Here is a 27,852-nt window from a genome sequence, read left to right as displayed (position 1 = left end):
GACAACACCACACGTAGTACAGATGGGTAGACTACACAACACATAGTATAGATGGGTAGACAACACCACACGTAGTACAGATGGGTATAGAACACAACATATAGTATAGATGGGTACACAACACGTAGTATAGATGGGTACACAACACAATGTGTGGTATAGATGGGTACGCAACACAACGTGTAGTATAGATAGGTACACAACACAGTGCGTGGTATAGATGGGTACACAACACAATGTGTAGTACACATGGGTACACAACACAACATGTAGTATAGATAGGTACACAACACAACATGTAGTATAGATAGGTACACAACACAATGCGTGATATAGATGGGTACACAACACAACGTGTAGTACAGATGGGTACACAACACAACGCGCAGTATAGATGGGTACACAACACAACTCGCGGTATAGATAGGTACACAACACAACACGTAGTATAGATGGGTACACAACACCCCACACATATGTATGAGCAGTGAAAATATAGAACAATAAAATGGTACATATAGACTGCAAATGAACACGTCTGACTGTGCTTGTGTTAATATGATTATCTGCTTGCCTTTACAATGTAACAGATGAAGGCCTGAGTATTTTCCATCAACAATGATCAATAATCAGTATAAAAAATATACCTGTACATGTTATCTTCCATCACAATGTTATCAATGACTAACGACAGTCACAGGAGTTAAAGGGTTTAACTACATCAAGAAAAATATACCAATACAATATATAAATTCTTGTTCACAGAGGCAAAGGGCTATGAATTCTTAATGTCAGTGACGATGACAAACATGTATGTGTGACATTCCATGACATTTGTGTACAGTACTACAAGTACAATGTACGTCTGATATTATAAAATCAGTGTTAGATCCTTCAAAATAATACAGATTAATGCTTGATTAATGTATTACAATCACCGTGCATTACTTAAATAATGCCATAAAAAACATCAGACAATTAGTTTGTTTAACACACACTAAATAATTAATATTACATCATTGTCACTGCCAACATGAAATAAATATAATAAAAAACCCATATAGAAGCGGACATATATGTAAAACATACATGTTATACATCTACATATGTTTCCTGTGTCATGCTGAACTCTTTTTCCTGTTTTTGATTTTTATGGTATGACCTTTTCGAGAAATAAATAATTGCTTAGCCAGTGATGGTACTAGTATGAGTAACTCCTACTTGGCTGGCTTTCTAGAGGTCCGTTCAACTTCGTTATGTACAAATACGTAAAAAAAAACAAAGAATCAAAATATCGCCTAGCAATACATATTACTCACTGATTTTTTATTTAAATTAATACATAGTTTTAAAACGTATTTTAAAAACAAAAATTAAAAATGTTGATCAGCAATATTTTCTGGAAAACTCAAAATTTTAGTTTTCACAAAAAGTATACTTAAATTTACTTGTTGTCTGAGATGTATACATGCATGTACTATGTGTAAATCTATAAATTCATATCTCTCTGTTAGCTTTGACTGTTTCTGTAATACAGATTATAAAAAATAAAGTAAAATACTAAAAATGACCTAGCAGTGTTTTCGCTTCCAACAGGTTGAGGCTGAAATGAATATACAAGGGCCTCACATCACATCACATTACAAAACAGTCTCAAACAAAATTCACATTGTTTCCACTCTGGCTTGAACTATGATGACCTCTTGTTTTACCTGTGAGATAAGTCTAATGACATATCCAACACTATGATATGTAACACTGTGTAAATCCACTGTTCCCTTTTCAGGTGATTAGGCCACTTATTGTCAGTGCACTTGACACATTAGAGTTGATGGGACACATGGGCACAGCAGGTTTATCTACCCTGATGTCTTGCATAATGGCTTGTGTAACTGTCACCCCAAAGACAAACATACCAAGCACAATGAAGCCACAGGAGAAGATTGCCAGGGCCCAGCCTTTCTTACTCCTTACCTGTCCCTCCCTCATCTCCACTGCCTTCAGCAGACACATGCCTGAAACAATCATCAGTGGAATATAACGAGACCTGACACTGAAGGCACAACCCAGAGAGAGGGAAGTATACAAAAATCAAAATTGTTCGCTTTCAACCATAAATGACACAGTCTGTGATGACCTCAATGTCCGCATACTGTAGCTGCAGCTAATCAGCTCTATGAGTCGGTGGTTATGTATGAGTTGGTGGTTATGTATGGCAACTAATCAGCTCCCTGAGATGGTGGTTATGTATGCCAACAAATCATCTCCATGAGTTGGTAATTATGTATGCCAACTAATCAGCTCTATGAGTTGGTGGTTATATATGCCAACTAATCAGCTCTATGAGTCGGTGGTCATGTATTCCAATTAATCAGCTCTATGAGTTGGTGGTTATGTATGCCAACTAATCAGCTCCATGAGTTGGTGGTTATGTACGCCAACAAATCAGCTCTATGAGCTTGTTCTTATGTATGCCAAGTAATAAGCTCCATGAGATGGTGGTTATATATGCCAAAAAAATCATCTCCATGAGTTGGTATTTATGTATGCCAACTAATCAGTTCTATGAGTTGGTGGTCATATATGCCAACTAATCAGCTCTATGTGTCGGTGGTTATGTATTCCAACTAATCAGCTCTATGAGTTGGTGGTTATGTATTCCAACTAATCAGCTCTATGAGTTGGTGGTTATATATGCCAACTAATCAGCTCTATGAGATGGTGCTTATGTATGCCAACTAATCATCTCAATGAGTTGGTAGTTATGTATGCCAACTAATCAGCCTTGAGTTGGTGGTTATGTGTGAGAACTAATCAGCTCTATGAGTTGGTGGTTATGTGTGGCAACTAATCAGCTCTTTGAGTTGGTGGTTATGTATGCCAACTAATCAACTCTTTGAGTTGGTGGTTATGTATGCCAACTAATCAGCTCAATGAGATGGTGGTTATATATGCCAACTAATCAGTTCCAACAGTTGGTGGTTATGTATGCCAAGTAATCAGCTCTATGAGTTGGTAGTTATGCATGCCAACTAATCAGCTCTATGAGCTTGTTGTTATGTATGCCAAGTAATAAGCTCCATGAGATGGTGGTTATATATGCCAACTAATCAGCTCCATGAGTTGGTGCTTATGTATGCCAACTAATCATCTCAGTGAGTTGGTAGTTATGTATGCCAACTAATCAGCTCTTTAAATTGGTGGTTATGTATGCCAAGTAATCAGCTCCATGAGATGGTAGTTACATATGCCAACTAATCAGCTCCATGAGATGGTGGTTATGTATGACAACTAATCAGCTCCCTGAGATGGTGGTTATGTATGCCAACTAATCAGCTCTATGAGTTGGTGGTAATGTAAGCCAAAATAATCAGCTCTATGAGTTGGTGATTATGTATGCCAACTAATCAGCTCCATGAGATGGTGGTTATATATGCCAACTAATCAGCTCTTTGAGTTGGTGATTATGTATGCCAACTAATCAGCTCCATAAGATGGTGGTTATGTGTGGCAACTAATCAGCTCCATGAGATGGTGGTTATATATGCCAACTAATCAGTTAAAAGAGTTGGTGGTTATGTATGCCACTAATCAGCTCTATGAGCTTGTTGTTATGTATGCCAAGTAATAAGCTCCATGAGATGGTGGTTATATATGCCAACTAATCAGCTCCATGAGTTGGTGCTTATGTATGCCAACTAATCATCTCAATGAGTTGGTAGTTATGTATGCCAACTAATCAGCTCCATGAGATGGTGGTTATGTGTGGCAACTAATCAGCTCTTTGAGTTGGTGGTTATGTATGCCAAGTAATCAGCTCCATGAGATGGTGGTTATGTATGCCAAGTAATCAGCTCCATGAGATGGTGGTTATGTATGCCAAGTAATCAGCTCCATGAGATGGTGGTTATGTATGCCAACTAATCAGCTCCATGAGATGGTGGTTATGTGTGGCAACTAATCAGCTCTTTGAGTTGGTGGTTATGTATGGCAACTAATCAGCTCTATGAGATGGTGGTTATGTATGCCAACTAATCAGCTCTATGAGTTGGTGGTAATGTAAGCCAAAATAATCAGCTCTATGAGTTGGTGATCATGTATGCCAACTAATCAGCTCCATGAGTTGGTGGTTATGTATGCAAACTAATCAGCTCTATGTTGGTGGTTATGTATGTCAACTAATCAGCTTTATAAGTTGGTGGTTATGTATGCCAACTAAACAGCTCTATGAGCTTGTTGCTATGTATGCCAAGTAATAAGCTCCATGAGATGGTGGGTATATATGCCAACTAATCAGCTCTTTGAGTTGGTGATTATGTATGGCAACTAATCAGCTCCATGAGATGGTGGTTATGTATGTTAACTAATCAGCTGCATGAGATGGTGGTTATGTATGGCAACTAATCAGCTCTATGAGTTGGTAGTTATGTATGCCAACTAATCAGCTCCATGAGATGGTGGTTATGTATGCCAACTAATCAGCTCTATGAGCTGGTGGTTATGTATGCCAACTAATCAGCTCTATGAGTTGGTGGTTATGTATTCCAACTAATCAGCTCAATGAGTCGGTGGTTATGTATGTCAACTAATCAGCTCCATGAGATGGTGGTTATGTATTCCAACTAATCAGCTCTTTGAGTTGGTGGTTATGTATGCCAAGTAATAAGCTCCATGAGATGGTGGTTATATATGCCAACTAATCAGCTCAATGAGTTGGTGGTTATGTATTCCAACTAATCAGCTCTTTGAGTTGGTGGTTATGTATGCCAACTAATCAGCTCTTTGAGTTGGTGGTTATGTATGCCAACTAATCAGCTCTATGAGTTTGTGGTTATGTATTCCAATTAATCAGCTCTATAAGTCGATGGGTATGTATGCCAACTAATTAGCTCTATGAGAACGTTGTCATGTAGGCCAAGTAATCAGCTTCAGGAGTTGGTGGTTATGTATGCGAACAACACAGCTCTATGATTCGGTGGTTATGTATACCAACAAATCAGCTCTATGAGTCGGTGGTTATGTATTCCAACTAATCAGCTCCATGAGATGGTGGTTATGTATGCCAACTAATCAGCTCTATGTTGGCGGTTATGTATGCCAACTAATCAGCTCAATAAGTCGGTGGTTATGTATGTTAACTAATCAGCTCCATGAGATGGTGGTTATATATTCCAACTAATCAGCTCCATGAGATGGTGGTTATGTATTCCAACTAATCATCTCAATGAGTTGATTATGTCTGCCAACTAATCAGCTCTATGACCTGGTGGTTATGTATGTGAAGTAACCAGCTCTATAAACTGGTGGTTATGTATGTGAAGTAAGCAGCTCTATGAGCTGGTGGTTATGTATGTGAAGTAAGCAGCTCTATGAGTCGGTGGTTATGTATTCCAACTAATCAGCTCTATGAGCTGGTGGTTATGTATTCCAACTAATCAGCTGCATGAGATGGTGGTTTTGTATGCCAACTAATCAGCTCCATGAGATGGTGGTTATGTATTCCAACTAATCAGCTCTTTGAGTTGGTGGTTATGTATGCCAAGTTATAAGCTCCATGAGATGGTGGTTATATATGCCAACTAATCAGCTCAATGAGTTGGTGGTTATGTATTCCAACTAATCAGCTCTTTGAGTTGGTGGTTATGTATGCCAACTAATCAGCTCTTTGAGTTGGTGGTTATGTATGCCAACTAATCAGCTCTATGAGTTGGTGGTTATGTATTCCAATTAATCAGCTCTATAAGTCGATGGGTATGTATGCCAACTAATTAGCTCTATGAGAACGTTGTCATGTAGGCCAAGTAATCAGCTTCAGGAGTTGGTGGTTATGTATGCGAACAACACAGCTCTATGATTCGGTGGTTATGTATACCAACAAATCAGCTCTATGAGTCGGTGGTTATGTATTCCAACTAATCAGCTCCATGAGATGGTGGTTATGTATGCCAACTAATCAGCTCTATGTTGGCGGTTATGTATGCCAACTAATCAGCTCAATGAGTCGGTGGTTATGTATGTTAACTAATCAGCTCCATGAGATGGTGGTTATATATTCCAACTAATCAGCTCCATGAGATGGTGGTTATGTATTCCAACTAATCATCTCAATGAGTTGATTATGTCTGCCAACTAATCAGCTCTATGACCTGGTGGTTATGTATGTGAAGTAACCAGCTCTATGAGCTGGTGGTTATGTATGTGAAGTAAGCAGCTCTATGAGCTGGTGGTTATGTATGTGAAGTAAGCAGCTCTATGAGTCGGTGGTTATGTATTCCAACTAATCAGCTCTATGAGCTGGTGGTTATGTATTCCAACTAATCAGCTGCATGAGATGGTGGTTATGTATGCCAACAAATCATCTCAATGAGTTGATTATATATGCCAGCTAATCAGCTCTATGAGCTGGTGGTTATGTATGTTAAGTAAGCAGCTCTATGAGCTGGTGGTTATGTATGTGAAGTAAGCAGCTCTATGAGCTGGTGGTTATGTATGTGAAGTAACCAGCTCTATGAGCTGGTGGTTATGTATGTTAAGTAACCTGCTCTATGAGCTGGTGGTTATGTATGCCAACTAATCAGCTCTATGAGCTGGTGGTTATGTATTCCAACTAATCAGCTCCATGAGATGGTGGTTATGTACGCCAACAAATCATCTCAATGAGTTGATTATGTATGCCAACTAACCAGCTCCATGAGTTGGTGGTTATGTATTCCAACTAATCAGCTCTATGAGTTGGTGGTTATATATGCCAACTAATCAGCTCCATGAGTTGGTGGTTATGTATGCCAACAAATCATCTCAATGAGTTGATTATGTATGCCAACTAACCAGCTCTATGAGTTGGTGGTTATGTATGTGAAGTAATCAGCTCTATGAGCTGGTGGTTATGTATGCCAACTAATCATCTCCATGAGATGGTGGTTATGTGTGGCAACTAATCAGCTCTATGAGCTGGTGGTTATGTATGCCAACTAATCAGCTCCATGAGATGGTGGTTATGTATGTCAACTAATCAGCTCTATGAGCTGGTGGTTATGTATGCCAACTAATCAGCTCTATGAGCTGGTGGTTATGTATGCCAACTAATCAGCTCCATGAGATGGTGGTTATGTATGTCAACTAATCAGCTCTATGAGCTGGTGGTTATGTGTGGCAACTAATCAGCTCTATGAGCTGGTGGTTATGTGTGGCAACTAATCAGCTCCATGAGATGGTGGTTATGTATGCCAACTACTCAGCTCAATGAGTCGGTGGTTATGTATGCCAACTAATCAGCTCCATGAAATGGTGGTTATGTACGCCAACAAATCATCTCAATGAGTTGATTATGTATGCCAACTAACCAGCTCTATAAGCTGGTGGTTATGTTTTCCAACTAATCATCTCCATGAGATGGTGGTTATGTGTGGCAACTAATCAGCTCTATGAGCTGGTGGTTATGTATGCCAACTAATCAGCTCCATGAGATGGTGGTTATGTATGTCAACTAATCAGCTCTATGAGCTGGTGGTAATGTATGCCAACTAATCAGCTCTATGAGCTGGTGGTTATGTATGCCAACTAATCAGCTCCATGAGATGGTGGTTATGTATGTCAACTAATCAGCTCTATGAGCTGGTGGTTATGTGTGGCAACTAATCAGCTCTATGAGCTGGTGGTTATGTGTGGCAACTAATCAGCTCCATGAGATGGTGGTTATGTATGCCAACTACTCAGCTCAATGAGTCGGTGGTTATGTATGCCAACTAATCAGCTCAATGAGTCGGTGGTTATGTATGCCAACTAATCAGCTCCATGAAATGGTGGTTATGTACGCCAACAAATCATCTCAATGAGTTGATTATGTATGCCAACTAACCAGCTCCATGAGATGGTGGTTATGTATGCCAACTAATCAGCTCAATGAGTCGGTGGTTATGTGTGCCAACTAATCAGCTCCATGAGATGGTGGTTATGTATGCCAACTAATCAGCTCTATGAGCTGGTGGTTATGTATGCCAACTAATCAGCTCTATGAGCTGGTGGTTATGTATGCCAACTAATCAGCTCCATGAGATGGTGGTTATGTATGCCAACTAATCAGCTCTATGAGCTGGTGGTTATGTATGCCAACTAACCAGCTCCATGAGATGGTGGTTATGTATGCCAACTAATGAGCTCAATGAGTCGGTGGTTATGTGTGCCAACTAATCAGCTCCATGAGATGGTGGTTATGTATGCCAACTAATCAGCTCTATGAGCTGGTGGTTATGTATGCCAACTAATCAGCTCTATGAGCTGGTGGTTATGTATGCCAACTAATCAGCTCCATGAGATGGTGGTTATGTATGCCAACTAATCAGCTCTATGAGCTGGTGGTTATGTACGTGAAGTAACCAGCTCTATTAGCTGGTGGTTATGTATGTGAAGTAAGCAGCTCTATGAGCTGGTGGTTATGTATTCCAACTAATCGGCTCTATGAGCTGGTGGTTATGTATGCCAACTAATCAGCTCTATGAGTTGGTGGTTATATATGCCAACTAATCAGCTCTATGAGTTAGTGGTTATATATGCCAACTAATCAGCTCCATGAGATTGTGGTTATGTATGCCCACTTACCAGCTCTATGAGCTGGTGGTTATGTATTCCAACTAATCAGCTCTATGAGCTTGTGGTTTTGTATGCCAACTAATCAGCTCCATGAGATGGTGGTTATGTATGCCAACTAATCAGCTCCATGAGATTGTGGTTATGTATGCCAACTAACCAGCTCTATGAGCTGGTGGTTATGTATGCCAACTAATCAGCTCTATGAGCTTGTGGTTATGTATGCCAACTAATCAGCTCTATGAGTTGGTGGTTATGTATGTCAACTAATCAGCTCTATGAGCTGGTGGTTATGTATGCCAACTAATCAGCTCTATGAGCTTGTGGTTATGTATTCCAACTAATCAGCTCTATGAGTTAGTGGTTATATATGCCAACTAATCAGCTCCATGAGATTGTGGTTATGTATGCCAACTAACCAGCTCTATGAGCTGGTGGTTATGTATGCCAACTAATCCGCTCTATGAGCTGGTGGTTATGTATGCCAACTAATCCGCTCTATGAGCTGGTGGTTATGTATGCCAACTAATCAGCTCTATGAGCTGGTGGTTATATATGTGAAGTAAGCAGCTCTATGAGCTGGTGGTTATGTACATGTATGCCATTCTCACTGCCGGCTGATGGCTACATTTTAGATAACCAATCTTTCAACATCAGCTTTTTTTAAACATGGGCGAACCATTTCAGGATGGGACTGCATGCAAGAGGAAACAAGCCCTCCAAGAGCCAAACATTTCATGATGGGTCTGTACAGAAGAAAAAACAATCCCTCCAAACATTTCATGATGGGCCTGCATGCAGGAAGAAACAAACCCTCCAAGGGAGATTGCCGCTACTGCGAATTTGCACTTGTAATTTTGTGCTGCCATGGTGAAGCATAGTATGTCACTTAATTAGTCTGGTATGATTACCCAATGAAATCACAATGGTTCCATTTGAAACATAAATAAACATCTACAAGTGATACAGTCAAAGACACTTTGTTCTCGAAGAAATATGGCTGAAATACTGTTGGTGTTATGTTAAGTCATAATATCTCTTCATTCATTCAAGAAATCCTGTTTATCTGGGCTTGGCATTGTGATGACTTACCTGGGAAAACAAAGATGAAGATGGCTGCCAGTGAGCCGAGTACATCAATGACGACCCCGATGTTAGGGATGACAATGGAGAGAACAAGGGTGGCTATAAACCAGATCAGGGTGGTGATAATGCGGCGTGTCTTCTCTCCTAAGGCAGCCTGCTCTGCAGTTGTGTGACACAAGTCCATCCATATACTCTCCAGGGCAGCTCTGCGATAAAAAACACATACGTGTCCATACATGACAGGTAATTTGATAGGTCTCTGCTTCATGCTGCTTTCAACATTACTCCAGTCATAAAATAAATTACTTATTTATTGCTTTATTTGATTGTTGTTTAATGCCGTACCCAAGATGAGATCAATGCAAAATGATTCAAAATGATCAATCAAATGAGTCACAGGTATGACTGTTACAGGGTATGACTGTCACAGGTTATGACTGTCACAGGGTATGACTTTCACAGGATATTACTTTCACGAGATATTACTATCACGGTATAATACCGTCACAAGATATTACTGTCACGAATTATTACTGTCTCGGAATTTTATTGTCGTGAGATATTGTTGTCACAGGGTATTACTTTCACAGGATACTACTGTCATAGGATACTACTTTCACAAGCTAATACTGTCACTGGATACCATGGTTAAACGATATTACTGTCACAAGATACTGTTACGGGATACCACCGTCAAGCAATACAACTGTCACAGGGCACTATTTTATTTATTTATTTCATCGGTGTTTTACGCCATACTCAAGAAAATTTCACTTTCAAAAGTATGTCAGCAGCCAGCATTATGGTGGGTGGAAACCTGGCTGAGCTCTGAGAAATCCACGCTCATCCATAGGTTGCTGACAAACCTTCCAACGTATGGCCGGAGAGGAAGCCAGCATGAGCTGGACTTGGTCTCACATCGACCACATTGGTCAGAGGTTACTGGGTCATTACGCTGCAATAGTGCGCTAACCAACTGACACACGCAGGCCCCCACGGGGCACTATGGTTACCGGATATTAGTGCTGCGGGATATTTCTGTCACAGGTTACTACAGTCACGGAACATTATGCTCACTGGGTATTACTGTCATAGGATATTACTGTCACAGAATATTACTTTCATGGCATGCAAATGTCACCAAATATTACTGTCATGGGATATTACTGTAATGGGATACTACGATCATGGGATATTACTGTCAAAGGATACTACGATCACGGGATATTACGCTCATGGATATTACTGTCACAAGATATTACAGTCCACGAGATCAAAACGTCACAGAATATTATTGTAACATGGTTTGCTGCCACGGGATATCACAGACACAAGATATTTCTGTCACAGGATGCCACTGTCGCGGGATATTACTGTCAGAGGAGGGGACAAATAGGAAAAAAGGATACTAGACTGAATCCAGTTACATTGTACCACATATGGGGCACGATACCAGACTAAAACCAGCTCCACTGCTCCACACAGGATGCAGGATACCAGACTAAAACCAGCTGCATTATACCACATAGGAGAAAGGATACCAGACTATAACCAACTCCATTGTACCACATGGGAGACAGCACACCAGACTAAACCCAGCTCTATTGTTCAATATAAGAGGCAGGATACCAGGTTAAAATCAGCTGCATTGTTCCACATAGGGGGCATGATACCAGAATAAAACCAGCTCCATTGTCCCACATAGGAGACAGGTTCTAAACCCATCTAAACCCATCTGCACTGTCCCACTTAGGAGACCGGACACCAAGCTAAAACCAGTTCTACTGTTCTCCATAGGGGGCCGGATACCAGACTAAAACCAGCTCCATTGTCCCACATATTTATTTATTTGATTGGTGTTTTACGCCGTACTCAAGAATGTTTCACTTATACGACGTTGGCCAGCATTATGGTGGGAGGAAACCGCGCAGAGCCCGGGGGAAAACCCACGACCATCCGCAGGTTGTGGGCAGACCTTCCCACGTACGGCCGGACAGGAAACCAGCATGAGCTGGACTTGAATTCACAGCGACCGCATTGGTGAGAGATTTGTCCAACATAGGAGACGGCACACCAGACTAAAACCAGCTCCATTGTTCCAAACAGCGAACAGAAAACAAGACTAAAAAGAGTTGCATTGTTCCACACAGGGGACAGGATACCAGATAAAAACCAGCTGCATTGTTCAACATAGGAGAAAGGATGCCAGACTAAAACCAGCTGCATTGTTCCACACAGGGGACAGGACAGAAGACTACAAACAGCTCCAATGTCCCACATATGAGACAGGACACCAGATGCATTATTTCACATAGGGGTCAGGGTAGCAGACTAAAACAAGCTCCATTGTCACAAATACGAGACAGGACACCAGACTAAAACCAGCTGTATTATTTCACGTAGGTGGCAGAATACCAGACTAAAACCAGCTCCATTGTCCCATATAGGAGACAGGATACCAAAATAAAACCAGCTGCACTGCTCAACATCAGAGACAGGACACAAGACGAAAACCAGCTCCATTGTTCCTCACAGGATGCAGGATAACAGACTAAAACCAGCTCCATTGTTCCACATAGGCGACAGGACACCAGACTAAAACCAGTTCCACTGTCCCACATGGAAGACAGGACACCAGACTAAAACTATCTGCATTGCTTCACATAGGAGACACGATACCAGGCTAAAACCAGCTGCATTGCTTCACTTAGAAGACAGAACACCAGACAAAAACCACGTACATTGTTCAACATGAGAGACAGGACGAAAAGAGGAAAACCAGGTTCATTGTTCTCACAGGATGTAGGATAACAGACTAAAACCAGCTGCATTGTTCCACATAGTAGGCACAATACCAGAATAAAACCAGCTGCATTGTTCCACACAACCAGCTCCATTGTCCCACACAGGAGACGGGAAATCAGACTAAAACAACAATCATTGTCCCAAATAGGAAACGGGATACCAGACTGAAACCAGCTCCACTGTTCTACACATGAAGCAGGACAACAGACTAAAACCAGCTGCATTGTTCCACATAGGAGACAGGAAACCAGACTAAAACCAGCATCATTGTCCCACATGGGAGACAGGACACCAGACTAAAACCCTTTTGCATTCATCCACACAGGAGACAGGATACCAGAATAAAACCAGCTGCACTGCTCAACATAAGAGATGAGAAGGATACCAGACTAAAACTAGCTGCTTTGTCCCACTTAAAAGACAGGATACCAGTCTAAAACTGGCTGCATTGTTCCACATAGTATGCACGATACCAGACTAAAACCAGCTGCATTGTTCCATACCGGGGACAGGATAACGGGTTAAAACCGGCTCCATTGTCCCACATACGGGCCAGGATACCAAACTAAAACCAGCTCCAATGTTCCACATAGGAGGCAGGACACCAGACTAAAAGTAGTTCTATTGTTCCACACAGAAGACACAATACCAGACTAAAATCAGCTCCATTGTTCCACACAGGAGACAGGAAACCAAACTAAAACCAGTTGCATTGTTCCACATAGGGGACAGGGTACCAGACTGAAATCAGCTGCATTGTTTGACATTGGGGACAGGATAACAGACTAAAACCAGCTGCAAAGTTCCACATAGGGGACAGAATAACAGACTAAAACCAGCTGCATTGTCCCACATACGGGGTAGCATACCAGACTAAAATCAACTCCATTGTTCCCCATAGGTTACAGGATACCAGACTAAAATCAGCCGCAATGTTCCACATAGGAGACGAGATACCAGACTGAAATCAAATCCATTATTCCTGATAGGTTACAGGATACCAGACTAAAATCAGCTCCACTGTTCCATATAGGAGGCAGGATACCAGACTAAAATCATCTGCATTGTTCCACATAAGAGACAGGACACCAGACTAAAACCAGCTCCACTGTTCCACATAGGGGACAGGATACCAGACTCAAACTAGCTCCATTGTTCCACACAGGTGACAGGATAACAGACTACATGTAAGTCTAACTCTTTAGCTAAACAAGCTTACTAATATTAAAAAAAAAAGATAGGAAGAAATGCAATATATTGCATTTTTCCTTGTGAAAAGTACTCAAATATGATGTGCAACAATCAGTAACTGTTGTGGATGAGTTTGACAAAAAAGCATTTTGTACATATATATTTTCATGTTGACTAGTCAAATGAAAATAAGGGTATATGTATTTAATGCTATTGTAGCTTTTGACAGATTGCATTGACTGAACACCCAGGATCGTGAAGCTGTCTTAGACTGAAGTCAGACTATACTGCTCTCATACTGCTACTTTTTAGTATTTCAATACTAAGTCGTCCTAGACGTCAATGATAAAATTAAAAATTTGTGCTTGAGTTGAATAATAAGGCCCAGAATTACACCTTTAGCCTTAGACTTAAGTTCAAGATTGCTTTGTGATCCTGGGGACTGTCCTTTTAAAATTGCACTTGTCGACTTTGATGAGAACATGTAAAAGCAACATATTGTACAAGGTTTAACATACAAACATTTTTGAGCTGTCTTTTCATTGACAGCATGTCTACTGGATGGCAAGCATATCTGTAGAATAGGGATATCTCTTACCTGCCACAAAAGTTGAGAATGGGATAAGTTGTGTAAGTTTTCACGGCAATTAGAATGACAGCAATAATGACCTCTGTGTCAGGGTTGTACGACAGTAGTATGTCGCTGTTAACACGATCTCCAAATGTCCAGTAGCCACAGGTGGCAGTCACTGAATAACTCAGTACACACAGCAATATTGCTACGGATATTGTTTTGGAATACTCTTTGATGTTCCGTTTGTCCAGGCAAGCGTATATGGGGACAATGCTGACATGGCACTGAAACAGAGCAAGAGGCTTGAATGTACCAATTAGGCCAAATCAGAATAAATTATGCCAATTGAAAATGCTAACAGCTTTTCATTCATTTCTGAAAATTAGGATAACTCTCATAAGCTGATATTATCCTCCCCTACAACCCCCTCGCCAGCAGTTTTAAACTGAAATGAAGTATCTTTTTGATAACTTTGCACTTCATCCCATAAAACACATGCAGATGGTTGATAAGCTCTCATTTCTGCAGACATCATTTGCAAACAATGATAAATGTCCCGGATAATACTTCATAGAATATGCTACCCTAAAGGCAGGTGTACATGCACATGTCCATGTCATCCCAAACACATCTGCAAAGCTTCCAGCTATATGTACAAGCTAATTTATGGAATGGTACAGATAAGGCATATGCACGTCTTCAGGTCACAGTAACATATCAAGTCTAGGTGTAACGAGTCCAATAAAATATTAAGAGTTACGCAGACAAAAATGCTTACAAGCTGAGGCAAAAAAGCTAATCACTTCATGCCTAGTGAAAGTGTAACTAACCAGTTTATACAGCCAGATGTAAAACACCTCTGTAGAATTTCATATTTATTTTAAAAGAAAATCTGTCAAAAATTGCAGACAAAATACATATATACTAACTGATAACTAATGTTAAAAAATAGGTGTATGAATGTGTACTTTACCTGATATCCAAAACATATCACAGAAACAACAGTGAACACATCTAGCCAAGATTTGGGACTAGAAACAGAAACAAAACATATCACAGATACAACTGTCAACACATCTAGCCAAGATTTGGAATTAAAAACTGAAACAAAACATATCACAGATACAACTGTGAACACATCTAGCCAAGATTTGAGACTAGAAACAGAAAACATATCATATATACAACTGAGAACACATCTAGCCAGGAGTTGGGACTAGAAACAGAAACAAAATATATCACAGTTACAACTGTGAACACATCTTGCCAAAACTTGGGACTAAAAACAGAAAACATATCACAGAAACAACAGTGAACACATCTAACCAAGATTTGGGACTAGAAACAGAAACAAAACATATCACAAAAACAACAGTGAACACATCTAACCAGGATTTGGGACTACAAACAGAAAACATATCATAAATACAACTGTGAACACATCAAGCCAAAATTTGGGACCAGAAACAGAAACAAAACATATCACAGATACAAGACTGAACACACCTCGCCAAGATTTGGGACTAGAAACAAAAAACATATCACAGATACAACTGTGAACACATCTAGCCAAAATTTGGGACCAGAAAAAGAAAATATGTCACAGATACAACAGTGAACACATCTAGGCAAAATCTGGGACTAGAAAAAGAAACAAAACATATCACAGAAACAACAGTGAACACATCTAGCCAAGATTTGGGACTAGAAACAGAAAACATATCACAGATACAACAGTGAACATATCAAGCCAAGATTTGGGACTAAAAACAGAAACAAAACATATCACAGAAACAACAGTAAACACATCTAGCCCAGATTTGGGACTAGAAACAGAAACAAAACATATCACAGAAACAACAGTGCACACATTTAGCCAAGACTTGGGACTAGAAACAGAAACAAAACATATCACAGAAACAACAGTGCACACATTTAGCCCAGATTTGGGACCAGAAACAGAAAACATATCATAGATACAACTGTGAACACATCTAGCCAAGATTTGGGACCAGAAACAGAAAACATATCACAGATACAACAGTGAACACACCTAGCCAAGATCTGGGACTAGAAACAGAAACAAAACACATCACAGAAACAACAGTGAACACATCTAGCCAAGATTTGGGACCAGAAACAGAAAACATATCACAGATACAACTGTGAACACATCTAGCCAAGATCTGGGATTAGAAACAGAAACAAAACATATCACAGATAAAACAGTGAACACATCTAGCCAAGATTTGGGACTAGAAACAGAAAACATATCATAGATACAACTGTGAACACATCTAGCCAAGATTTGGGACTAGAAACAGAAACAAAACATATCACAGAAAAAACAGTGAACACATTTAGCCATTACATGGGACTAGAAACTGAAACAAAACATTTCACAGAAACAAGTGAACACATCTAGCCAAGATTTGGGACTAGAAACAGAAAACATATCACATATACAACAGTGAACACATCAAGCCAAGATTTGGGACTAGAAACAGAAAACATATCACAGACACAACAGTGAACACATCTAGCCCAGATTTGGGACTAGAAACAGAAACAAAACATATCACAGAAACAACAGTGCACACATTTAGCCAAGACTTGGGACTAGAAACAGAAACAAAACATATCACAGAAACAACAGTGCACACATTTAGCCAAGATTTGGGACCAGAAACAGAAAACATATCATAGATACAACTGTGAACACATCTAGCCAAGATTTGGGACCAGAAACAGAAAACATATCACAGATACAACTGAGAACACACCTAGCCAAGATCTAGGACTAGAAACAGAAACAAAACACATCACAGAAACAACAGTGAACACATCTAGCCAAGATTTGGGACTAGAAACAGAGAACATATTATTGATATTAAAGTGAACACATCTAGCCAAGATTTGGGACTAGAAACAGAAACAAAACATATCACAGATACAACTGTGAACACATCAAGCCAAGATTTGGGACTAGAAACAGAAAACATATCACAGATACAACTGAGAACACATCTAGGCAAAATTTGGACTAGAAACAGAAAACATATCACAGATAAAACAGTGAACACATCTAGCCAAGATCTAGGACTAGAAACAAAAAACATATCACAGAAACAACAGTGAACACATCTAGCCAAGATTTGGGACTAGAAACAGAAAACATATCATAGATACAAAAGTGAACACATCTAGCCAAGATCTAGGACTAGAAACAGAAACAAAACATATCACAGAAACAACAGTGAACACATTTAGCCAAGATTTGGGACTAGAAACAGAAAACATATCACAGATATGACAGTGAACACATCTAGCCAAGATTTGGGACAAGAAAGAGAAAGAAAACATATCATAGATACAACAGTGAACACATCTAGCCAAGATTTGGGACTAGAAACAGAAAACATATCATAGATACAAAAGTGAACACATCTAGCCAAGATTTGGAACTAGAAACAGAAACAAAACATATCACAGATACAACTGTGAACACATCTAGCCAAGATTTGGGACCAGAAACAGAAAACATATCACATTACAACTGAGAACACATCTAGCCAAGATCTAGGACTAGAAACAGAAACAAAACATATCACAGAAACAACAGTGAACACATTTAGCCAAGATTTGGGACTAGAAACAGAAAACATATCACAGATATGACAGTGAACATATCTAGCCAAGATTTGGGACTAGAAACAGAAAACATATCACAGATACAACAGTGAACACATCAAGCCAAGATTTGGGACAAGAAAGAGAAAGAAAACATATCATAGATACAAGAGTGAACACGTTAAGTTACTGGCAGATCTTCCCACATATGTCCCTATGGATGTATAAGAAATTCAGAAAATAGGATAATTATGATGTTTACTTCATTTTATTACTACTTATTTGATCTGATTTAATGCCGTACTCAAGAATTGTTCTCGTGAAAGTACATGTGCAAGTGTTGGATCAACATTTTAAAGAGAGTGTTTATATAAATGGTTAGACATCCACTACTACGTGTTTATAAAAATGTTAGACATCTAGCTATTACGTGTTTATATAAATGGTTAGACATCCAGCTATTACGTGTTTATATAAATGGCTAGACATCCACCTATTAGGTGTTTATGTATATGGTTAGACATCCAGCCATTACGTATGTCAAAGTACACATAAAAGTATCTGAAAATCTCTCATTTGGTTGAATGTACATTGTCGTAATTTTGATTTATTTCCACTCCTAAGATCAGTGCTACTTCTTGCCTTGCTTCAGTTGGGTAAGTGTTTTTTGTTCTCACCTGGCCCTCACTCCTTCAGCTGGCGTGTGAGGTAACACATACTTGACAACTACCATCACAGCCACATATACAATTCCAACTACACCTAGAGCACTGTAAATGAAGAAATGGAGAGCACAAACATAAGTTACAGAGAAGTATTTTATTTAACAATTTGTTTAATTGTACTCAAGAACATTTCACTTATATGATCGTGGCCAGCATTATGGTGGGAGGGCAGCTGGCAGAGGGCAGAGCTTGCGGGAATTTCTTGTACATGAGACCTCGACAAAGATGACTGTAACTCTGGGTATATGTAGACACTGCTAGCATGAGACCTTTACAGAGGTGACTGTAACTCTGGGTATATACAGACACTGCTAGCACAACACTTCTACAGAGGTGACTGTAACTCTTGGTATATGTAGACACTGCTAGCACGAGACCTTTACAGAGGTGACTGTAACTCTGGGTATATACAGACACTGCTAGCACAACACCTCTACAGAGGTGACTGTAACTCTTGGTATATACAGACACTGCTAGCACAAGACCTTTACAGAGGTGACTGTAACTCTGGGTATATACAGACACCTCTACAGAGGTGACTGTAACTCTTGGTATATACAGACACTGCCAGCACAAGACCTTTACAGAGGTGACTGTAACTCTGGGTATATACAGACACTGCTAGCACAACACTTCTACAGAGGTGACTGTAACTCTTGGTATATGTAGACACTGCTAGCACGAGACCTTTACAGAGGTGACTGTAACTCTGGGTATATACAGACACTGCTAGCACAACACCTCTACAGAGGTGACTGTAACTCTTGGTATATACAGACACTGCTAGCACAAGACCTTTACAGAGGTGACTGTAACTCTGGGTATATACAGACACCTCTACAGAGGTGACTGTAACTCTTGGTATATACAGACACTGCCAGCACAAGACCTTTACAGAGGTGACTGTAACTCTGGGTATATACAGACACTGCTAGCACAACACCTCTACAGAGGTGACTGTAACTCTGGGTATATACAGACACTGCTAGCACAAGACCTTTACAGAGGTGACTGTAACTCTGGGTATATACAGACACTGCTAGCAGGAGGCCTGTACACAGGTGACTGTAAATCTGGGTATATGTAGGCACTGGTGGAATGAGACCTCTACACAGGTGACTGTAACTGTGAGTATATACAGGTACTACTAGCACAAGACCTCTGCAGAGGTGATAGTAAAGCAGGGTATATACAGACACCGCTAGCATGAGTTCTTTAAAGAGGTGACTGTAACTCTGGGTATATAGAGACACTGCTAGCATGAGACCTTTACAGAGGTGACTGTGGGTAGCATGGGTAGCATGTACATGTAAGCACAGCTCAGTTATGTGTAAGGATACTTGCCTGCTGTAAGTGTACATTTAGGCACAGCACAGCTATGAGCAAGGATATCTGCGTGATGTACGTGTACATTAGGCACAGTGCAGCTATGTGTAAGGATACTTGCCTGCTGTACGTCTACATGCAGGCACAGTGCAGCTATGCGTAAGTATACTTGCCTGCTGTACGTGTACATTAGGCACAGTGCAGCTATGAGTAAGAATATTTGGCTGATGCAAGTGTACATGTAGGAACAGCACAGCTGTGAGTAAGTATACTTGCCTGCTGTACGTGTACATGTAGACACAGCACAGCTATGAGCAAGGATATCTGCGTGCTGTACGTGTACATTAGGCACAGTGCAGCTATGTGTAAGGATACTTGCCTGCTGTACGTGTACATTAGGCACAGTGCAGCTACATGTAAGGATATTTGCCTGCTGTACGTGTAAATGTAGGCGCAGCGCAGCTATGCATAAGAATACTCGCCTGCTGTAAGTGTACATATAGGCACAGTGCAGCTATGTGTAAGGATATTTGCCTGCTGTACGTGTACATGTAGGCACAGTGCAGCTATGGGTAAGAGTAGTTGCCTGCTGTAAATGTACATGTAGGTACAGCGCAGCCATGCATAATAATATTTGGCTGCTGTACATGTACATGTAGGCACAGCGCAGCTATGGGTAAGAATATTTGGCTGCTGTACATGTACATGTAGGCACAGCGCAGCTATGGGTAAGAATATTTGGCTGCTGTACATGTACATGTAGGCACAGCGCAGCTATGCGTAAGAATATTTGACTGCTGTATGTGTACATGTAGGCACAGTGCAGCTATGCATAAGAATATTTGGCTGCTGTATGTGTACATGTAGGCACAGCGAGTTATACATAAGAATATTTGGCTGCTGTATGTGTACATGTAGGCACACACATCTATGCATAAGAATATTTGGCTGCTGTATGTGTACATGTAGGCACAGCGCAGCTATATGTAAGGATATTTGCCTGCTGTACGTGTAAATGTAGGCGCAGCGCAGCTATGCGTAAGAATACTCACCTGCTGTAAGTGTACATATAGGCACAGTGTAGCTATGTGTAAGGATATTTGCCTGCTGTACGTGTACATGTAGGCACAGCACAGCTATGTGCAAGGATATTTGCGTGCTGTACGTGTACATTAGGCACAGTGCAGCTATGAGTAAGAATATTTGGCTGATGCAAGTGTACATGTAGGAACAGGACAGCTGTGAGTAAGTATACTTGCCTGCTGTACGTGTACATGTAGGAACAGCGCAGCTATGCGTAAGGATATTTGCTTGCTGTACGTCTACATGCAGGCACAGCGCAGCTATGCGTAAGGATATTTGCTTGCTGTACGTGTACATGTATGCATAGCGCAGCTATGCGTAAGAGTGCGTGCCCGCCGTACGTGTACATGTAGGAACAGCGCAGCTATGCGTGAGGATATTTGGCTGCTGTACATGTACATGTAGGCACAGTGCAGCTATGCGTAAGAATATTTGTCTGCTGTACGTGTACATGTAGGCACAGCGCAGCTATGCGTAAGGATATTTGGCTGCTGTACATGTACATGTAGGCACAGCGCAGCTATGCGTAAGAATATTTGGCTGCTGTGCGTGTACACGTATGCATAGCGCAGCTATGCGTAAGAGTGCTTGCCCGCCGTACGTGTACATGTAGGCACAGTGCAGCTATGCGTAAGGATATTTGGCTGCTGTACATGTACATGTAGGCACAGCGCAGCTATGCGTAAGAATATTTGGCTGCTGTGCGTGTACACGTAGGCACAGCGCAGCTATGCGTAAGGATATTTGCTTGCTGTACGTGTACATGTATGCATAGCGCAGCTATGCGTAAGAGTGCTTGCCCGCCGTACGTGTACATGTAGGCACAGTGCAGCTATGCGTAAGGATATTTGGCTGCTGTACCAGTACGTGTACATGATAAGCAGTCCAAGATAAAGTGGCATTTAATGCAGAAACAAGTCGGATTCTGTTTTCAAGGTGAGAATGATTAAGCCTACTGCATGTATTTGCGATATATATTTAAACAACAACAGCTACTAAACATAAGAGATGTTTACAAAGTCAATGTGCACATGGAAATAAATGAGGCTTTGCTGTCAAGTTCTGAGATCACAGAAGCAGCAGACCAAGAACGTAGGAGATGCATACAGACATTTTCTGAGTTTTTGAGAGCAAAAAAATACTTTGTTTGTGGGCTGTCACTTTATTTTCAGTGCCATAAATGAGTATGCAAAGAACAATTTAATTTTCCCAATCCCAGTTAATTGTCTGTGGGACCTCAGTGGAAGTTATTTGAAATGCCTGGGTGTCTGGGTATATACGGACATTGCTAGCACGAGACCTTTACAGAGGTGACTGTAACTCTGGGTATATGAAGACACTGCTAGCATGAGACCTTTACAGAGGTGACTGTAACTCTGGGTATATACAGACATTTTTAGTACAAGACCTTTACAGAAGTGACTGTAACTCTGGGCATATAAAGACGCTGCTAGCATGAGACCTTTACAGAGGCGACTGCAACTCTGGGTAGGCCTATATAAAGACACTGCTAGCACGAGACCTATACAGAGGTGACTGTAACTCTGGGTATATGTAGACACTGCTAGCACAAGTTCTTTACAGAGATGACTGTAACTCTGGGCATATATAGGCACTGCTAGCACGAGACCTTTACAGAGGTTACTGTAACTCTGGGTACATATAGACACTGCTAGCATGAGACCTTTACAGAGGTGACTGTAACTCTGGGTATATAAAGGCACTGCTAGCACGAGACCTTTACAGAGGCGACTGCAACGCTGGGTATATAAAGACACTGCTAGCGCAAGACCTATACAGCGGTGACTGTAACTCTGGGTACATATAGATACTGCTAGCACGAGACCTTTACAGAGGTGACTGTAACTCTGGGCATATAAAGACGCTGCTAGTACGAGACCTTTACAGAGGTGACTGTAACTCTGGGTATATAAAGGCACTGCTAGCACGAGACCTTTACAGAGGTGACTGCAACGCTGGGTATATAAAGACACTGCTAGCACGAGACCTATACAGAGGTGGCAGTAATTCTGGGCATATACAGGCACTGCTAGCATATACAAAATTTTATGGTTTACAAATATAATAGCCTCGGGTGTGAATGAAGACGGGCATGTATGTAGCAGGCTTCAGTCTCTGGTGTGCATTAAGGCAGGCTTCAGTCTCTGGTGTGAATCAAAACGGGCAGGTATGCAGCAGCGTTCGGCCTCTGGGGTGAATCAAGACGGGCATGTGTGCAGAACTCTTCAGCCTCTGGTGTGAATCAAAACGGGCATGTATGCAGCAGGCTTCGGCGTCTGGTGTGAATCAAGACGGGCATGTGTTCAGTGTCTGGTGCAAATCAAGACGGGCATGTATGCAGCAGGCTTCAGCCTCTGGGATGAATCAAGATGGCATGTATGCAGCAGGCTTCGGCGTCTGGTGTGAATCAAGACGGGCATGTGTTCAGTGTCTGGTGCAAATCAAGACGAGCATGTATGCAGCAGGTTTCAGCCTTTGGGATGAATCAAGAGGGCATGTATGCAGCAGGCTTCGGCGTCTGGTGTGAATCAAGAAGGGCATGTGTTCAGTGTCTGGTGCAAATCAAGATGGGCATGTATGCAGCAGGCTTCAGCCTCTGGGATGAATCAAGACGGCATGTATGCAGCAGGCTTCAGCCTCTGGGATGAATCAAGACGGCATGTATGCAGCAGGCTTCAGCCTCTGGGATGAATCAAGACGGCATGTATGCAGCAGGCTTCAGCCTCTGGGATGAATCAAGACGGCATGTATGCAGCAGGCTTCACACTTCATGATAAGACCACACATAAATATGTAAAGAGAACTCCTCTGAAGTGTGTCAAATGAAGGGCTTACCTGACATATTTCAAAAAGTCTATTCTTTTAGGAAAGCAGAGAGGTAAGATAAAAATTACAGATGTCACACATATCGTCACTTCTCTCTTCATGTACCATGGGTGGTCATTGCAAAATGTCTCCTTTGCCACAAACACAAAAACTGAAACAGAAAATAAGATGGCTTTATATGAGAGTTGTATTATTGCTTGAGCTTAATGCATTAAGGTCAATAATTTGTGACAAACAAGAAAAAAACTGTTATAAAAGAGTAATTCGGTTTTCAGCAAGAATTTCATACAACAGTTCCTGTCTACTTAATAATCAGTTGACTGGTTTACAGCCCCAATGGTCAAGAATTTCATACAACAGTTCCTGTCTACTTAATAATCAGTTGACTGGTTTACAGCCCCAATGGTCAAGAATTTCATACAACAGTTCCTGTCTACTTAATAATCAGTTGACTGGTTTACAGCCCCAATGGTCAAGAATTTCATACAACAGTTCCTGTCTACTTACTAATCAGTTGACTGGTTTACAGCCCCAATGGTCAAGAATTTTTCACTTCCATGACTTTTGTTCTCATCAGGGATACTGTAAATATATATATATATATATATATATATATATATATATATATATATATATATATATATATATATATAAGGTAGAACATTAAGGTTATCATAAACTCACATTCGTCCCACTGGTCCCCAATAATGATGAGGAATGTAATACAGGTCCCAAAACAGTAAAACATGATGGTGGCTGCACATAACATGTGGGCTCTCCTACCGCACATTGACAAGACAACGCCCTGGTAGGTGTTTGTACAGTTCACGTCGGAGCAGTATGCAAGAATGAGTAACGCAGCAACAATAAACACCAGAAATACCTGAAACAGAAGAGAGAGAAATTGCGGGTAGGTCCCTTTAAGCACCTTAACCTCCTGGCTTTTACGAATATTTCCACAAATACTTTGTCCAAGACCATGCAGGGTTGGACATATACCTCACTAATTTTGGTTAGATCTCATTAAAAGTATGAATCGGTATGAAATGATGTAATGTTGATGTCTATAATGAGCTACTCACCCCCTGCAGAGCCAGGGCAATGACCACGCCCCCTGCCTGATGGTAGGCATCTGGAAAGTTCAATAGCCCTGCGCCTAGAGCAGCATTAACAACCAGGAAAATGGAAGCATACCAGGAGGTGCCTGTAACAATGAAAACATTTCTACTTTGGCTTGCTGATATAAGTTGTCTTACTGGTAATGTCGTTTTACTTACTGTGGCAAAGTGCCAGTAGAGTAATCATTTGACTCACAAAACAAAATTCTGGAACATTTAACAAACTCTACGGCTACAAAAACCTTGACAGATGAGAAAGTTTAGGCTACCGTTTATAGAACCAGCAATTTCATCTTGGCACCAAGTATCATCGAGGTTATCCCCAATGGTTTTAAATTGTCTCTCTGATGAACCTTACTTCATTTTTTTGGCTTTCCTTCGCTTAATATTGGAACACAAATTACATGGTGGTGATGCTCACTATCACAACCATCTTCTTTTTATGTTACATTATGTACTGAAGATTATATTACTGATGTATGACTATCAATAGAATGGAGTTTAACAGTGATGGCTTTCTCTGAGGTCAATGTAGATTCTAGGGTTAAAAACTTGCTGTGACCAGTTCAGAACTATGACTGGAATTATTTGTACAAGAGTATCACTGTCACTACTGGGCAAGTGTGACCTTTCGACAGACATTCATGGACTAATTGCTTAGGATCAGTCTCACTAGTATCACAAAATTTATCAGCAAAAAAAAAATTTCTGTACAAAACATGGTTCTTGCTTGTGGTGTTAGTCATGTAAAGCTAGCCAAGAAACTTAGTTATCTCCTTTGTAAGCACTTTGCGAAGCATGCCTTCAAACATGAGGGTGGAGTTGGAATCCATCCAATTTCTGGGTAGAGGACATAGTCACTGCTTCGATCATCAGTGAGCATAGCAGTTTAGCTACTTCACTTCCACTTAAGGAATAGACCGCTAAATATCGAGGTAGGCATCACTAAATAGATCACTTAAAACTATTCATAAATACGCTTTCATCTATATTTTTAAATTTTTGTGAAAAGAGTTAAAGGCGTTCAAACATCTGAATTCTAAGGTGGGCTTTATGGGCCATACTATCAGAGGTTAAGAACTTTGACGTCACAGGAAGATTTTTCAAGTCTAATCATAACAATGAAAGTTAGAATAACTCTTTGTACAGAGAAGTAAAACATTACTGTAATAATGTTCCCATCATCGCCAAGAAAAGATGATGTGACGTCAGAGTTCCTAGATAATGTGAGTTTGGATCTTAAAGCCCACCACCGAGGTGATGTGACGTCAGAGTTCCTAGATACCGCCAGTTTGGATCTTAAAGCCCACCACAGAGGTGATGTGACGTCAGAGTTCCTAGATACCGCCAGTTTGGATCTTAAAGCCCACCACAGAGGCGATGTGACGTCAGAGTTCCTAGATACTGCCAGTTTGGATCTTAAAGCCCACCACTGAGTTGATGTGACGTCAGAGTTCCTAGATACCGCCAGTTTGGATCTTAAAGCCCACCAGAGGTGATGTGATGTCAGAGTTCCTAGATACCGCCAGTTTGGATCTTAAAGCCCACCACAGAGGTGATGTGACGTCAGAGTTCCTAGATACCGCCAGTTTGGATCTTAAAGCCCACCATAGTGTTCAAATATCTGAATGCCTTCCAACACTCCATATTTTATGCATAGTTTTCAGTTGTCTGTGTGATGAACCTTACTTCATATTTTAGCTCTCTTTTACTGGAAGACATCAGACATGACACCCCACCCAGTCCCGTTATACAGACACTAGGCCAACCAGTCCCATTTCTTCGCTCTAAACTCTCAGTGATAGTATTTTTGAAGTTTATGGTGTGACCCGACCCTCATTTGACCCCGAGTTTCATAAGGTAAATTGAATGAATACAGTGTGTTTCAAATGAAAAGCCAGGCGTAGAGGCCTGGAGGCATAGAGGTGTTAACATGCATTTTCTTTTCATTCGTTTTCATTTGTGAGATTATGTGGTCAAAGATTACGCTGCCAGCCTTTGGTCAACAGAGGACAGTGAATTGTTTCACTGAGCATGGGAAGTAAAGGTCTTCAAGATACAGCCATGACAGCTTATGGAACAACATAGTGTTGTGATGGTGTACACAATCACAGCTTAATGGTATACAGAGCTATAAGACTCTCATCTCCATTATCCCTGAAAGACTCCTTTTCTTGGCCTGGCGAGGTTGGTGTCTCAACTCTTACAGTGTTAATTTCGTTCTCAATGAAGGTTCAGGCCGACTGTTTTTGTTACCGAACAAGTCTCGCCCAAATAAGAGACACCAGATCATACCATGGATGCCTTCATGGTTATAATAAATCTATTCTAAATCTAGTAGGGCCATATGGTGGATGCAGAAAGCAGGTCTTTAGGTTGGTGTATTTTAATTGCGCAAGATTTGTTTGATATAAAAAACAAACGGCCTGGACCTTCGTTGAGTACGAAATTATTATTGTAAGCATCGAGATTCCAACAGTGCCAGGCAATATTATAAGAAAAGGAGTTGGGAGTCTTTCGGGGCTACATCTCCATCAAACAAATTAAAGTCCTGGGTTTCCCTGTCCTTCCATTAAGGGCTGGGATAACAATTCCGCTTCTTCAGAAGTTAATAACTAAATATGCACGTTTGCTTGTAAATTTTGTATACATATAGCATTGTCTGTCGTTGTTGATGTATTGCAATTTGTATGGCCCGTTGAATAAGGAATTAAGACCTGTTAGCTGTTCTGTTTTGACGTGAGCCCCGGTCTTTTCAACCACGTTCGGTAGCAAACAGCTGTTTTCGTCATCTGTTTGGGAGGTGTCATAATCTTGAGACTGGATCGACATTCTCCACGAAACTTCACTGTTGGGTCACTTCAGAATCTTGTCATCTGTG

At 40.8% G+C, this 27,852-nt stretch overlaps 1 protein-coding gene across 1 annotated transcript; it reads right to left on the bottom strand.

The window, feature by feature from the left end:
- LOC135475431 (sodium-coupled neutral amino acid transporter 7-like) lies at positions 1–27,803 on the bottom strand. Its single transcript, XM_064755322.1, has 9 exons — positions 27,689–27,803; positions 24,936–25,057; positions 24,538–24,736; positions 23,863–24,004; positions 18,550–18,642; positions 15,216–15,273; positions 14,267–14,526; positions 9,679–9,878; positions 1–2,015 (listed from the first exon to the last, which is right to left on the bottom strand). The coding sequence occupies exons 1-9, from the start codon at positions 27,801–27,803 to the stop codon at positions 1,783–1,785; spliced, it is 1,422 nt and encodes a 473-aa protein (XP_064611392.1). The 3' UTR covers positions 1–1,782.
- Between the last annotated feature and the right edge of the window lie 49 nt (positions 27,804–27,852).

The sequence above is a fragment of the Liolophura sinensis genome, chromosome 9 (assembly GCF_032854445.1).
Source record: "Liolophura sinensis isolate JHLJ2023 chromosome 9, CUHK_Ljap_v2, whole genome shotgun sequence".
Classification (NCBI taxonomy): Eukaryota; Metazoa; Mollusca; class Polyplacophora; order Chitonida; family Chitonidae; genus Liolophura; species Liolophura sinensis.
The sequence above is the reverse complement of the archived record's forward strand: the minus strand, read 5'-3'. Positions and strand labels throughout refer to the sequence as shown.

Bases quoted from the DNA above. Each gene is read 5' to 3' on its own strand.
- LOC135475431 (XM_064755322.1), bottom strand. From the start codon at position 27,803: ATGTCGATCCAGTCTCAAGATTATGACACCTCCCAAACAGATGACGAA. The intron at 18,643-23,862 runs GTAAGCCCTTCA...CTTCATTTACAG, and splicing joins GACTTTTTGAAATATGTCAG to TGCTCTAGGTGTAGTTGGAA. The intron at 9,879-14,266 runs GTAAGAGATATC...TTTTTATCGCAG, and splicing joins ATTCTCAACTTTTGTGGCAG to AGCTGCCCTGGAGAGTATAT.